Below are 15,476 nucleotides of genomic sequence, written 5' to 3'. Positions count from 1 at the left end.
CTCTCTCTCTCTCTCTCTCTCTCTCTCTCTCTCTCTCTCTCTCTCTCTCTCTTTCTAACTCTTTTTAAAAGGCGCCTCCTACTTAGTCAAGAGTTCTCCTCACGCCACCCCCCTCTTCCTGCCATGCACCTCCTCCATGTTTCTGTCTCATCAAACCTTTGTATATGTCTGCAGCAATGTGGCAGTTATGTTCACGTTTTATCGCAGTTTGAAGGTCTCAGGTGTGGGCAGGCCCGACCAGGATGTCTCTCTCCTCGGGCGTCCCGGAACATTCTGCTACTTTTTATAGGCTATGTACAGTGTGATAATAAACCAACGTGTATACAGTTTAGAGAGAGGGGGTATGCGCCCTGGGTATGATGGGATGTGCTGGATCTGACACAGACATAGTGGCAGTAACAGTAACAAGTGCAATAGCAGCACATTGGTTAGGTTTAAGCCAGTGTTGTTTATTGTTGCAATGGCACTTTTTTAAGCTAAACGCTAAAGAGGGAAAGTTGCTGATTTTCAACCCTGAAGCGAGTGTCATCCAGTGGAGATTTACCGGGGGGTAAACACAGACCTCCAGGTTCTGCCGCTTTGTATCAAAGAACCAAACTTCCAATTAATGAAAATTGATGAAACAAAAGAACACAGTGAGAAGGTCAAAGTTCAACATTAAAACAAGAACGAGTTCTGGGCAGACATGGTTCCGAGCCGTCAGTTCTTGTCATTCTTTTTCTAAGACACAACTTCCAGCCAAATACCAATACGTCTCTTCTCTTTGGGTTGCCTCATTAGAATGAACCTCCCACCTGAAAACCTTGCCCTCTGCAATGGTCTCCAAGATATACCACACAGATGGGCAAAGCTAATTTCAAGGCCAGGAAAATACCAAACTGTCAGAGTGATGCACCGCCAAGAAAACAGAGCCCAATTAGGTTTGCTAGCACTACAGGAACTTGTAGACACTTTGACAAACCTGGCTATAGATGAGATAAAAATATCATTTTATTTATTTCAACTTCAGAAGTAAGCTGATCAGTTGAGGCGATACATCTGTGAGCGTGTTAGAACCATGGACAGCGTTGGAAAAGAGAGAAAGCAACTGTACAACCACCTTTTACTAATAACCTTATGATTAATAAAAAGAGAAAATAAGCTATTGCACAAATAATAATCAGCAGGCAATTTATTTCCAAAAAGCTTCAGCATAACACTTTCATGACTGTTTAATAGCGGTGAGAGTCAAGGAGGGAGACATGGGTTGTAGTTGCCTTAAAACCTGCTCAGCCTCAGCAGCAGGCAAGAAATGTCCCCGCTCAGAGAAAAATGGCATGAAAGGAAATGAGGGTTTTCTTTTCCTGTTACTGCCTAATAACCAGGAGCCAGGGACCGGGCTTCTGGTATCAATAGCATTAGAAAAACCTTCTCAGCTGCATCCTAGACCTCTCTCTCTTAACCACTCAACACCTAGACCTTGGAAGGCTTCCACATGAAGCAGAGCTCTGCCTCAGCTGGAGCAGCTCCAAAACCCTCCATCATTATGTGAACATCAGCCCTGGGAGAGCTTCTTTAAAAAAACTAAATAAAACTAAACATGAATAAAGAGCTACACAATGACATCACAGGCCCAGGGATAGCATCTCCTCGTGGTTGTGTGTTGGTACCAACGGCGGTCTGAAAATGGGCTCAACGCTGACCAGATAAACCCTGGGGCCCTCAGGAGCAGACCCAGAGCCTCGCTGTGGTGGGTAACTATAAATCTACACCCCCCCCCCCCCCCCCCCCCCCCCCCCCCCCCCCCCCCCCCCCCCCCCCCCCCCCCCCCCCCTTCGCTTTTCAAACAACAACCCCCTTCTCACCGCTGCACTTCACTCCTGAGTGCTTCTCTGTCTCTCCAGGCTCTGTGGTAATGAAGTGCTTTATGGCTGCAGAGGATGGGAGGGGACACAGGGGGCATGGGGTTATAGCCCATAGCTCATTCCTACTAAAGGGGGCTCAGTGGCCAGCGGTGACTGGGCTGATTTAGTAAGTCTGGACCCCTAACCCAAACACACACTCATACACATCCCCCCGACCCCAGGACAGAGGGCCGAGGCTGTTTGGTGGTCGCAGCTGGAGAGATCTCAGACAACCTGCTCCCTCTTTTAATGACGCCTCTACAAATTATCCCTGCTTGATTTATAACGTTCGGTCAGGTTACGCGGGCTACAGTTATCATCTGGATTTAACAACAATCCTGTAACCTTGTTCTCGACGAGGGTTCCGAGTTCGGAGCGTTTTATTTGTGTTAAATTGTCTGAAGCCCTCTGATAATGTGACAGCGATTAAAGGCTACGCAAGTCTAATTTGTTAATTCTTCACGTCATAATGTTTGTCTTTAGAGAATTACATGCCCGATAAATGTGCAAGACCTTTGCTTTCTTCTATTATACAAACAAAACCTGACAGTATTTCCTCTCAGGCAAACAAAAACAAGAACAATTTTATCATCACATCTTGTTAAAGGTCCCATGGCATGAAAATTTCACTTTATGAGTTAATTAATTAACATGGATATGAGTTCCCACAGCCTGCCTGTAGTCCCCTAGTGGAAAGAAATGGCGAGCACTGGGTATCCTGCTCTGCCTTTGAGAAAATGGAAGTTTAAATGGGCCGATCTGGAATATTGCCCCTTACGGGGCATAAGGGGCAAGATTTCCTCCGATTTCTCTGCTTTGCACACCCAGAGAATTTGGCCCACCCATGAGAGAGAGACATTAGTGCTAGTTGGTCAAAGCTACACCCCCAGCCTCCACCTTGCCCCCCCGCCTCTTCTCCTCAGACTTCGAAATGGCACATCCTAAGGAAAGTACATTGTGGGACCGGCTCTAATGGCTGTAATTCTGCACCAAGGCTGAATTTTGGGAAAGGGACTTCAGCTATGGTATTAGGGGACCCATAAGGTCTATATTTAAAAAACCAAGAGCATCATGTCATGGGACCTTTAAGGACACTTTTTGATTGTTTTTTAAAATGACACGCTGTAACATTGAACAGTCTGTCCAACAGTTTGGCCCAGACTGAAACTCTCAACAACCCCGGGACAGATTGCCGTGAATTTCAGTTCACACATTAATTTACCCTCAGGATGAATTGTAATAACTTTAGTGATCCTCTGACTTTGACTAGCAAAGTACCTGTTAAACTAACTAAATCAGCATGCTCACAACAACAAGCCACTAGAATTGCTGTAGACTCGTCAGTCCTGTTTCAGTGTCAAGTCCCTAAATCCGGATTCTTGTGGCTGCAATTTAAGATTACACAACATCTGGGATCTTTAAAACACTTCTTGCCCCTATGTCTAGTTTCTGTCAGGTAAATCTGAAACAGCAAAAGCAAGACAGTTGACACAGAGCCCCTTTTAGTAATTCAGTGCTGCAAGTGTTGCTCAGTGAACACAGGTGTTTCTCAAAGTGATAAGTGTTTTGACCCACTACACACCTGTGCCTCCAGTAACACACCTCTCCATTCAACAGCGGTCCCTCTCCTTGGCTCTTATTGGCCCGACGGCTCTCTCTCCACGCATCGGCCTTGCGCTCACACTCACGCGGGGAGGTCTCTGAAATGAAAATGCCATTATAAAACATTCACCAGCCTGCTGAGTTTACATGTCTTACAAGAAAAGGACCGTTTGGAGCGGTTAAGTGTCACATAAATCTTTCAGCACGCTAATTGAAGTGGTTCCCCCAATAGGCCACTCTCCACAGCTGCTATTACAACTGTAGATGGGACGGCCAGCTGCAAACCAAATCTCACACCCACGTGATAACGTTGTTAAGACACACACATGGTGCTCTGTGGGTTGCTGCTGTTGCTAGTTTGCTCAAGCAGCTCCACTGGGAGCGTGCAATGTAGTTGTATGTAAACACAAGTCATCTTTCAGTGAAATGTGCTCTGAGAGGCGGCACAAGTGTGTTCTCCTCCCCTGGAAATATAACTTATCTAGAGCTTATTTAAGCAGGCAAGTTGAAGAGGAACATAATGTTATTTCCAGCAGAAGCCTGGGGGAGTAGTTTCAGGAGGTGGCGGGGTTACACCTACAGTATGCACTAGCTCACACCTGAAAGCTGGCGTGCAACAGTTAGCGGCCGAGCATTTCCACCAAAGCTTCGGAGGATTACTTTGAGATTCACGCCGCCGGATATCACCTTCCAGCTGATTGGAACAAGCCCAATTCTCTGATCTTCAGTCAGCCGCTAAAAGCTTTTTGTCAAGTTTCAGAGCAAGTTCAAAACGGTGCAGGTCCGGGCTTTTCCATGGCTCAGCAATTACTGAGGGCTAAACTGTGTCACTCAAACTTGATGTATTCCACCTCCCACTCCATCGTCCCTCTCTGTCCTTCAAACCCTCTCTGTTCCATGCCCTTCTTTTATTTATCCCTTCTCCTTCTTCCCGTTACATTCTCCCTCATTTTCTCAGTTTTTATCTCTCCTTTTCTCTTGTCCCAAAGAACCAACTGATGAAAATTAATGTTTTTTTTAATTGTGGGCCAGAGCTAAAGACAGTGGGAGAAATAATTGGACACACACACAGTAAGTATATTTCACTGTGCCCATTAAGGATTAGAGTTAGAATTCAGACAATTGTCACCAAAAAAAATCCCATGAACATACTCTATATATTCCACATACGCATACAAAACCTGAGTGGAAACATGGTAAATTCAAAAAAGGAAATACGAATTATCACGTTTTTTTTTCGCTTGGTTGAAGCTGAAAGGTTTGTGTATCAATAAAATAAAGTGTAATGGAAAGAGACTTAGTGAATAAATGATGACGTACCATATGAATTATGCGACTTAAAGGTCCCGTATTATGCTCCTTTGCAGGGTTAAACATGTTTTTCGGGGTTTCTACTAGAAAATTGTTTCCATGCTTCAATGTTCCAAAAACATTATTTTTCTCATACTGTCTTTCTGAATATACCTGTATTCACCCTCTGTCTGAAGTGCTCCGATTTAGCACCTGTCTCTTTGAGCCCCACTCCTGAAAAGTCTGCTCTGATTGGTCAGCATTTCCGGCTCTTCAGCATTTGCACTCTATGAGTCTCTGCACCATCATTGCAGCCAGGAAATGACCATAGCAGCACTGTGTACTTATACATACATATATAGCATAATTGTGACATCACAAACGATTGGATTGAGTGTTTTAATACTTTTACAGTATTTCTATAGCACCTAGAACTGCTTTACAATAGCTAAAGAAATCTCCCTTTTTACAATATGGGGCCTTTGAATATCACTAAAGCTTCCACTAAAAAGATGAAAATACCAGAACGGTGTAGAGCAATGAAGAGGCTGTAAACCTTCCTCGTGCTAATATTTGAAACAAACAGAAATGGATGGTTTTCCATCCTTAGAGGTTTGACAATATATCCAACGGTAGTATATTGGAAACACACTTTAAAATGCTGATATTATGCTCAAATAGGTTTACATGGTTTGATTTTTTTTTTTAACATATTTTTTGTCTTACTACACATCACTGCAGCTCCTCTTTTCTATTCTGTGTTGAACTCTCTGTTAAAGCTACAGCGTGAGGCATCTCACTTCTGTTCCATCTTTGTTAGGAGTCGCACATGTGCAGATATATGACATAATAAAGGAAAGGGGAAACGGCAATTTGAGCCCTTTAATGCTCTTTTTTTTACTGATCAAAACAAACATTGAAATAATTATCCTGAGCTGAATCAGTCAACCGGCAGGTAGGTCTGACACAGCAAAAACGAGCCATCATGGCTGCTTTGATGGCTCGTTTTATCCAGGTGACACTCTCTCTAATGTCTGAGTGGTCATCACCGGGAGGCTCCCCTCTCTTTCCGCTCCATGTGGGCCTCTCACACAGTAATAACCGCACCCAGCTGTGCCCATCATGCCTCACTGCCAAAACCTTCTCTGCAACACCTGGCACCATGGCAACCAACACCTGTTCACCTAATTAGATGGACACTGGAGGGAGGGGAGATGAAGAAGTTAATGAAACGCTAATCTAGTCCAATCAAAAGCCTGGGCATCTGCCTCCTCGCTGCAGCAGCAGCTCGCCGTAATGGCCGCCTTATGGGCTCCTCCCCCGCCACGGCACCTTGAGTGACCTCATCAATGCCAAAACTCCGCAGAGAGGCTGCAAATAGAGGAAAGCAGACAGGAGGAAGTGGGAGGGAGAGGGAAGCTGGCATGTTACTTCCTGGATGGACAGAGTAGCTGGACCACGACGTGTCAGCCAAATGAACGAGCACTAAGAGATGAGGTTCCCTGTGCAGAGCAGTTGGAGCGGCTCCAGGTCGCACCAGCTGCGCCGCTCGTGTTTACAAGCCGCCACCTGCTGCCAGAGAGGCCTGGAGCTCAGGTCTGCTTTCTGAAGAGCATCTTCTGGTCTGCGTGAGAGTCGTGGCCAGAGAAAAGGGTCCTCTGGTCTGACACTATCTGTGCTGACAATGAAAACCGGCAAATAGAAACTGGAAAGCGTTTTGTGAGTTACTGTTTGTCTTCTTGTAACAACTCCACTGAACCCTCGTTCTGTTTTTCCCCAACAGGAAACTTCAAAGGAATGTGTAAACAGATAGACCATTTTCCAGAGGAAACAGATTACGAAGCCGACCCATCTGAGTACTTCTTACGTAAGTATCTTGTCATCCTATTTTCACACAGGGAAATCCTGTTGGGACGTGAGATTGATGGTATTTTGATGCTCAAATGTTTGACCATGAACATCAGTTTTTTTTCTCTCCCCCCTATGTTCTTTGGACATATACTCTGAATATTTTTTAAATCTGTCCCACTTTTTGCTCTATCTCAGACTGGAGCATGATGCCAGTAACTACTCTTGGCCCGTGTGTCACTGTTGTCTCTGTCTGCTTTGAGAACGAGGACGGCAAGACTGAGTCCTGCCAAGCAGCTCGTCTGTTTTCACTGCTTGGCTGTGTGTAACATAACGTGCAGTGTTACAGTCGGCCGTGTACCCTGTAAACACAGCCCATTGATTTCTGCTTTCTTTCCCTTTGTGCAAGCAAGACAGAGATGCTTGTCGAAACTCATTTGCCTGCTATCATGATGTACTGTTACTTTTGTGAGCACAGAACTCTCTTCTGATTGGCCATTTATTTGTGAATTACAGACTCAACGAGTTAAACATCTTAAAATAATGAAAAAAGGTTTTATCCAATAAGGCTTTTAATATAGTCATAGACCCAACATGTTTCATTAATGGTTAAAATGAATGGTAATCTTACACATCCTTATGTTGCTTAGTTACCGCTCTGCTACAGTATAGCCAACTAATGAAGACAGCCGTTTCTATGGTCACCGTGACAGTGTAGCAACAGAAGAAAGTTTTTAAAAGAAATCTATGGTTGCAGCTCTGCTCTGGTGTTGTGTCACTTGCTGTAATACAGAAAGTAACCAGGTATAGATACCTTAAATAGCTCTTTATGTATGCCTGGTTGGTTTGTACACACTAAATCAATCAATCTACATTTGCTTTAGCAGATTTAAGATCAGTTTTAATTTCAGAAGGACAGTAACTGAAATGTTGCAGTTTTGCTGCTTTGGACCAATCAGGAGGATTTTCTTTTTTTCAATTTGGATGTCTATTTGGACAACACTTTACTGTGAGGCAATCTGTCAAAACAGCTTTGATAGAGAAACTTTTTTGGAGAGCATTACTGCATTGGAAAAGTGCAGTGGAATAGTTTCCACAGACACATGTAACACAGTAGCAGTGTAAGGGATTACAATCATTACATTACAGTTGCTAATCCCAGTAACAACTTTTAAGGGTAGCATGTTCCTTATTTTACTTGAAGCTTAAAGGTCCTTTGACCTGCTGCTTTTTTTGAATGTTTTATAAAGACCTCAGTGGTCCCCTAATACCATATCAAAAGTCTCTTTCCCAAAATTCAGCCTGGGAGCAGAATTACAGCCACTAGAGCCAGTCCCACAGTGAGCTTTTCCTAGTATGTGCAGTTTCCGAGTCTACAGCAGGGTGGAGGCTCATTTGAAAGCCATGATGTCTCTTCTCATGGATGGGCCAAATTCTCTGGGCGGGCAAAGCAGAGAAAGGGGAGGTAACCTTGCCCCTTATGACCTCATAAGGAGCCAGATTCCAGCTGGGCCCATCTGAGCGGTTTATACCTATCGCCATTTCTAGCCACTGGGGGGACCATAGGCAGGCTGGGGCAACTCATATTACGGTAAAAAGAAATGTCATGCCGTGGGACCTTTAATGCTGGGTTCATATAAATCTGGCCTGTGTTTAATGGAAAGACTGATGCTGTACAAGTTATCTTGGACAGAATAGGAGAAATTATACTCCATAATCTGTCTTAATTGCATGTGTGTTCTCAGCGGGCTTGCTGATGTTAGCCTAACATGCATTCAATAATTCCTTGGCTTTGGTGAGAGTCGGAGGTGTGTGAACTCACATCTCAATGTAAAGTGGCTGCTTCTTAAATCACAATGTCTCATTTTCTATTTCTACATAAATACATTATGGGACATTTTAGAGATGTTAAAGGGGAGTTAGGGAAAAACTATTAAAATTGTATCAGAGATATCTTTTTCATTTCACACATTCTTCTTCCTTGACAAACTTGGCACCTACATTACCCATAATGCAAATCAATCGCCGACAGTTACGTAGCAGCAGCTAATAACCTGGAGCATCTAGCCTGTAGCACAGATGAAAAGCAGCAATAAGGGTCTCACTTCTTTCTACCACCACACCAACAGATTCTTCAGCCTCAACCAACTCTGACTCAAGTGACATCACATCAATTTATCAGACATCAAACTGCTCCCTCTGGAGAAGGCTTTATATGTCCTTTTTTTGTACGTATGTTATGTACAATTAATTGCATTTTGTTTGCTATATTTGATAAAATGTTACAATAGTCTACTTAAGTCCCTGTTGACCCTAGATGTGGCATGATGTACCCTAAGGGGCGTCAGACTGGAGGGGGGAAAAGGGGTACTGAATACCTCATGTGAAGAGGGCCCAAAAAGATGGTAGAATGAATAGCTGTGGATGTGGGGAGGGGCACATAGAAAATGCCTTTCTACAGGGCCCAGATTTTTGTGCTACGCCCCTGGGTACCCTCCCCCTGCTGTAGCCTGCGGTGGTTTGAAACTAGATGTCACAAAGTGTCCGTCTCCTCGTCTCCATCAGCGGGGACAGTTACTGAGGCCTCTCAGAAAGCCAAGCCCTGCGTGACAGTGCTGGAGATTAAGCCCAGCCAATTAGGCTGTGTTTGACTTAGCGCTCTGAGCGGTTGTTCCCGTCCATATGTGCCAGAGAGCACGGTTATGATAACAGCTCTGGTAATGATTCTAACAACGTCCGAGTTCTGGAGGAGGCAGCTCTTTCTTTACAAAGAGCCGTGTCTCAGGCTGCGGATCATAGGGTCAAGGGGTAGAGTACCGACCCGTACCGACGCCCATCTGCATGAGTGTGTGTGTGTGTGTGTGTGTGTGTGTGTGTGTGTGTGTGTGTGTGTGTGTGAGTTAACCTCTTCCTAGACTGTGATTGGAGGAGAAGGCCGCGGTGCTCCCAGTGGCTTGCCAATTAGGACACTCACATCCATAAATATTTCAGCCTCCTTCTTATATAGGTCAGGCTTCTCTCGATCGCTGTCTCTCACACTCTGCCTCTCTTCACCATCACACCCGGAATATTTCATGTCAGGAGTTGTGCAATTCCTGTTGGATTGAAAGAGAGACCTGATGATTACTAAGCTGTTCAAAAAGGGGGCATGAAGCGGTCACATAGGACATATTGGTGGGTGTCTCCATATTAAACCTCTGTGATGTAATTTTATATCTGCCCATTTCCATTTCATGGACACACACACACCTGGTATTTCCATAATGAGGAGTTACACGGCGCCTCTGGGTGGCCGCGGACAGGGAAAAGCTGCCTCTGCTCTCACATGCAGGAGAGGGAGAGGGGGTGGTAGTTATGCAACAGAACTGATGTCACTTCAGGTGAAGGGCCTGGCGGAAGTGACATCACCGGGGAGCTCGCCAGTCCAAAATTGAGGGGACACACTGGTGATGTCATCAAAGAGCGTAGAGAGGAGGAGGAGGATATTGGGTGTTGAGCGGAAAACACACAAATCTGACTATATTCTGTTAAACATGCACCCCCGCTTCATCAAACACACAGAATCACACACACACACACACACGCAACATATCTGTAGCTTCTCCTTGTTTGTGTGTCTGTTCCGTGTGCTCTCCAAATAGCAAGGCAGTTTGCACATCCACACAGGGTTATATAAGCCAGCTGAGGCACACTAAAGCGCCAGTGGGTTTTTAGATCATGCCGTGTTGGAGCTCCCATCATCCACTGCTCTACTGGGCGCTAAGCAGCTGAGAGAGAAGAAAGAGGGGAAGAAAACGCCCAGTTATGCAAGCTACTAATACTAAACTGAAATACATCAATTCCCTGTAATGTAGAGAGGATGATCATGTGAGGGGGGGCGGGGCTTGTGTCTCTGACTGCCATGGTTGCATGCTGGTGCATACATCTTCGTTGTCGCCACTGTCAGTGGATCGAAAATTAATAGCAACAAAATCAACTATTACAACTATATATATCCATTAATCAATCAAGTAACTTTTCTGGCTTTTCTCTGAGAATAACTGAAATATCTTAAGATTTTGCACTGCATTCATTCAACCTTTGCTTTAGAAAATTGTCGTGGACATTTTTTCAAGATTTTTAGACAGTAGATTTATTGACAGATAATTTTTAGTTGTTGCCCTAGGTCTGCAACGTCTGATTATTTTCAATATAGGCTATAAAGAATCAAGTCAATAAAATGTCAAACAGCAGTCCCAACTTCCCTGAGTCCAAAGTGTCATCTCAAATGAATTGTTTTGTTCCAACGGTCCAAATGCCAAATATATTTACTTAACATACAGAATAAACAGAGTAAAGCAGAAAATCCTCACATTTGATAGGCCGGAACCAGAGAATATTTGGCATGTTTCCACTATTTTAGCTGGAAAAATAACGATTAATCGATCTTTCAACTGAAAAATAAAAACTGTGTGCAGAACCTCTTCCATCATTTAACTGCTGGTTCATAATGCAGCTTGTTGTTTTATGGTTTTTATCAAGGTGCGTGTGCGTCTCTCCTGGCCACAACATTTTCTTGCAGCTCCAGGCTGCATATTTGCTTTCTTGTCAGATCACAAAGCGCTGCAGCCCACTGAAAAGACCCCCCCCCCCCACACTATTGTAGTGTGTCCCACTTCCATACTATAAACATACTTATGTGCACTATATTATAATGCAGTATTGGGCCCATTTTTACCCACTCAATTAACTTTCTTATGAACTTTCACGGGTGTGATTGCCCCGAGCCAACGTTAATCCCTGCCTCTGGTGTTTGCAGGCGTTCATCTGAAAGTATTCGCTGACATTGGTGACAGAAGGGCAGGCCTGTCACAGCCTGTGTCACCCCAAGGCCTCGCGGCAGTCTGGACACTGGCCTGAACTGGCTTTGGTGCACCCGATAAAATCAATGGGTAAGGGGCAGGACATGCACGGGCTTGTAGGGCAGAGCAAGGGGGTGGCAGCAACACTGGCTGGCCGACCACTGCAGAGTCTCTAGTAGCAGTTAGTAAACGAGGGGTATGTTAACATCCAGCCCGCGCCCCTTCTGTTTGCTTTATCAGGTTTATCCCTGGCAGTTGACAGCAGTGACATTGAGCATCCTTTTCCTCGCACGGTATCCAAGGCAACAAATAAGGAATTTATCGATTGATACATAAAAAACACAGCACACAGACATGGTCCAATAAATTAAAAGCCAATCATTTTTTGTCCTGGTTGACCGAGTGAGTGCTAGCACTCTAACTTTATATCTTGTTAACAGGGGGATATAGAGAGACGGTGCAGCTTGTAAAACACAGAGATGAGAGAGTGTGTGTCCTCATATTAAAGGATTATAATACATAGTGTTCAGCTGTCACTGGCGCATCATCAAAAGACGGCTGCACCCGCTCTGATCAGTATTTACATTTATTCATCATCAGTCGTAACAGCCTGAAAATCCCCACCGCTGTGAAAGCAAACAGCAAATGATGTGCTTGTGTCCTTTTTATTCTCCAAACATGAAGCAAGTAGAGAGTACACTTTGACCGCAAAACATATCAAAATAAGAATAGTTTTTGTGTTGCATAAAGAAAAAACAACTGGCGTACACAAAAGATTTTGTATGAGATACATCATGGAAATGTGCTTTGTGTGCATATTTCTAGGTCACAGATTTTGATTCACTCCTTGTATGTCTGCACTGTAGCAGAGGATTAGAATATTTCTGTGCCATTCGACCTCAACCTTGTTTTTAACCCTTTGATGTTGAGTGTGCTGCTATAGGAGGATGAAACAGATCCACTTAAAAGGTACCCTTGTTTTTAACATTAATTAGTGCTTCCAGGATTTCACGATGTCACGCTCGCGCCAATTCACGCAAGTTCAACCAATCACCGAAACTTTTTTGCAAATTTGACCAATAACCGGAGATTCCCGTGACTTCAACCAAACCCAGCAGTCCCACGTGCCAGACTTTGTATCAGTATGTGACTCTGAGAGCCACTGACCAAGCAGGAGTGAGAACGGGTTGACCTCACATGTTCGTCGCCAAATTCTGAGACGTGTGTGACTCGAACATCTCACATTACCAACCAAATTTACAGCAAAAGAGCATGAAAACATGTCAGACCATCCTGCCAACCTGTATACATTTTAACATCAATCTACGCTGTAACAATTAATCACTCTAAAGTCGCTGAAAGCGGCTGCTGTTTCAATCCTGTCGGCTCTGTGCAGCGTGGGAGGGGCTGCTCAGTTACACACACACAAACACACGTGGATGCAGAAAACACCGCAGATGAGATGTATAGGATGATCTAAATTGAGGACAGCTACGCTCATTATTGTAAGTGCAATGATAAGTTAAAGTCCAATAACAAATTTATCAAACGGTATGAATGTGTGTCCCAGCCCAGGACAGGAAATTACCTAACAATAAAAAAGTAAGTAATGTAAGATTTCAATCATTCACTAAATTAGAATTTTTTGTCCTAAATCCACCAGCCATTATCATTTTATACCAACATCTGCAGCATCATGAGCCTTTTTGGTAAAGTTTCTTGGAAAACTCAGTCCAGTGTAGTTTTATTCTCCTCAAATCAAGTTACTTTTTATTTTTAAAGAACTATACAAAAAAATAATCGCAACGTTTTTGGCAACTTTCCCTGTCTCCCACAACTTCATTGCAACAATCACAAAAAGCGTTGCAACTTTTACCGCAATATATCACAGAAGCTCCCGCAACATAAGGCATTTTGGGCCGCAAAAATCTCAAAAAAAGGCAGTGAAATCTTGGAGAGACTGACTAGTGCTAGTCAGCACTGTGGAGCAATGTTTTATGCAGGGGTCCGCGTTTTGTTTTGTATTGAGTTATTTCACTGATTGTTAGTTTCTGGCCTTAAACACCAACGAATGTACCAATATGCCAACAAAGCCAGTGAAGAAGACATGGATGTAAATGGTGCAGGATTTCTAATATGTAGTTTATGGCTTTGAACATATTTCACAGGGGAAAGAAAAAGCATTCAACACGTTGATGCATTGTTGTGTAGGTTAGTCTCTTTCACATACGTGTGTTATGACAGGGATGTTTCACACTCAGAAATTACAATTCCCATGTAAATAAATGATTACTAAACTTAAATTATTTAATTTTACCATTCTGTCCCTGGGAGAGTGTTCATATATTTTTGAAAATGATTCCATTTTTGTTTCTCAAACATTGATTTAATGGGACTGTATGACTTCAGTTTTTTTACATTAACATGTGGCAATAGCAACAATCACCATATTTCATTACTTCATATTTTTTATTCCTGAGTCTAGTTTGATGCATCCTTTAAGAGCATGTTGAGCAGAACAATCATGTCTATCAGTTTTCCATAATTGTTATATTGGTGTAACCAAAAGATAAAATCTGTGCTAACGTGCTCAGTGTGGCGTTCACTGCCCTGCTGATGTGTGAATGGCTCTGGCTGTTACGTAGAAGTTCCGGTGTGATCTGCGGGGACATCAGCAGAGGAGTGGAGGGTAATTACAGTAATTGAAAAGGGTTCTGTGGATGGAATTTTAATTGTCTGAGTGAGCCTGTCATGTGAAGAGATTTCAATGCGTTCAATGCGAGGGAAACTCTCCAACTGTGTTCCACTGACCTGTCTTTGTGTGTGTGTGTGTGTGTGTGTGTGTGTGTGTGTGTGTGTGTGTGTGTGTGTGTGTGTGTGTGTGTGTGTGTGTGTGTGTGCGTGCGTCCACTGCAGTATTCAGTGGGAGGACTACAGGGCTCTAATGGTGTACCTCTGTGTATGTGCAGGATCATCCAAGTACATCCAATGTTGGAAAAAGTATTAAAATCCTTTACTTAAATAAAAACACTAATACCACACTTTGAAAGTGTTAAAAGTAAAAGTACTTATTGCGCAGTAAAACATTCCCTGTTAGTGTTTTATTTCTGATGGATTAACATTACTGCTGCATTACTGTGTATGTTTTAACTGCTGTAGGTGTTTACAGTTGTGCTAATTTTAACTCCTTTAGATAATGTTGGGTGGTTTTATTCACAGCAGTGCATCATATTCTATAAGATCATCATATGTTGGGGGTGACTGTAGCTCAGTCCGTAGAGAGTTGGGTCACTGGTTCAAGTCCCCGTATGGACCAAAAAGAACGGAGTGTGGATTGGTGGCTGGAGAGATGCCACTTCACCTCCTGGGCACTGCCAGGTGCTGTTGAGCAAGGCACCGTACCCCCCTAACCGCTCAGGGTGCTGGTTCAGCTGGGAGCCGACTCACTCTGAGATCTCTCCATTAGTGCATGTGTGTGTGTGTGTGTGTGTGTGTGTGTGTGTGTGTGTGTGTGTGTGTGTGTGTAGTTCAGGACTGTGTGTGATAACTAACAAAGTGTGGACACAAAGTGTAAATTGTAATTTCATCAATAAACACATTCAAATTAAAAAAAATTAAATTAAATATTTCGGCAGCGTGGCATCTATAAAAAGTCAACTGTTCATGGTGTCAGAAAATTGGTGTTTCCAGCTCTGTGACGATGCATTTTCCAGCTGATCCAAGAGGCTTTTTAAAGGCTTTATTTAGCTTAAAAAGTAGGAAAGGAACACTTCAGTTTATCACAAATATCAATACATCTGGATATACGTGGTCTTCCCCGGATAGAAAAGGTGATGGAAGCTGTCATCTGAAAGGAACTAAAGCTGTCAGACAAATGGAGTGAAGTGACTACAGTACAAAGTAGAATATTAACCTCTGAGATGTAGTGCAGTAGAAGTATAAAATTGAAACTTTCAAGTAAAGTAAAAGTCAGATTTGCACTTAAGTACAGTACTCGAGTAGGTGGACTTAG

At 43.4% G+C, this 15,476-nt stretch overlaps 1 protein-coding gene across 1 annotated transcript in view; it reads left to right on the top strand.

Annotated features, from left to right (window-relative positions):
- cacng2a (calcium channel, voltage-dependent, gamma subunit 2a) overlaps nucleotides 1-15,476 on the top strand; it is a 64,371-nt gene that overhangs the window by 34,787 nt on the left and 14,108 nt on the right. The window contains exon 2 of the mRNA XM_034893454.1: nucleotides 6,559-6,642. Within this exon, the coding sequence (XP_034749345.1) occupies nucleotides 6,559-6,642 (84 nt within the window). The remainder of the gene's footprint in view (nucleotides 1-6,558; nucleotides 6,643-15,476) is intronic.

This window comes from Etheostoma cragini, chromosome 15 (assembly GCF_013103735.1).
Source record: "Etheostoma cragini isolate CJK2018 chromosome 15, CSU_Ecrag_1.0, whole genome shotgun sequence".
Classification (NCBI taxonomy): Eukaryota; Metazoa; Chordata; class Actinopteri; order Perciformes; family Percidae; genus Etheostoma; species Etheostoma cragini.
This window is presented reverse-complemented; position numbering and strand designations above follow the sequence as displayed.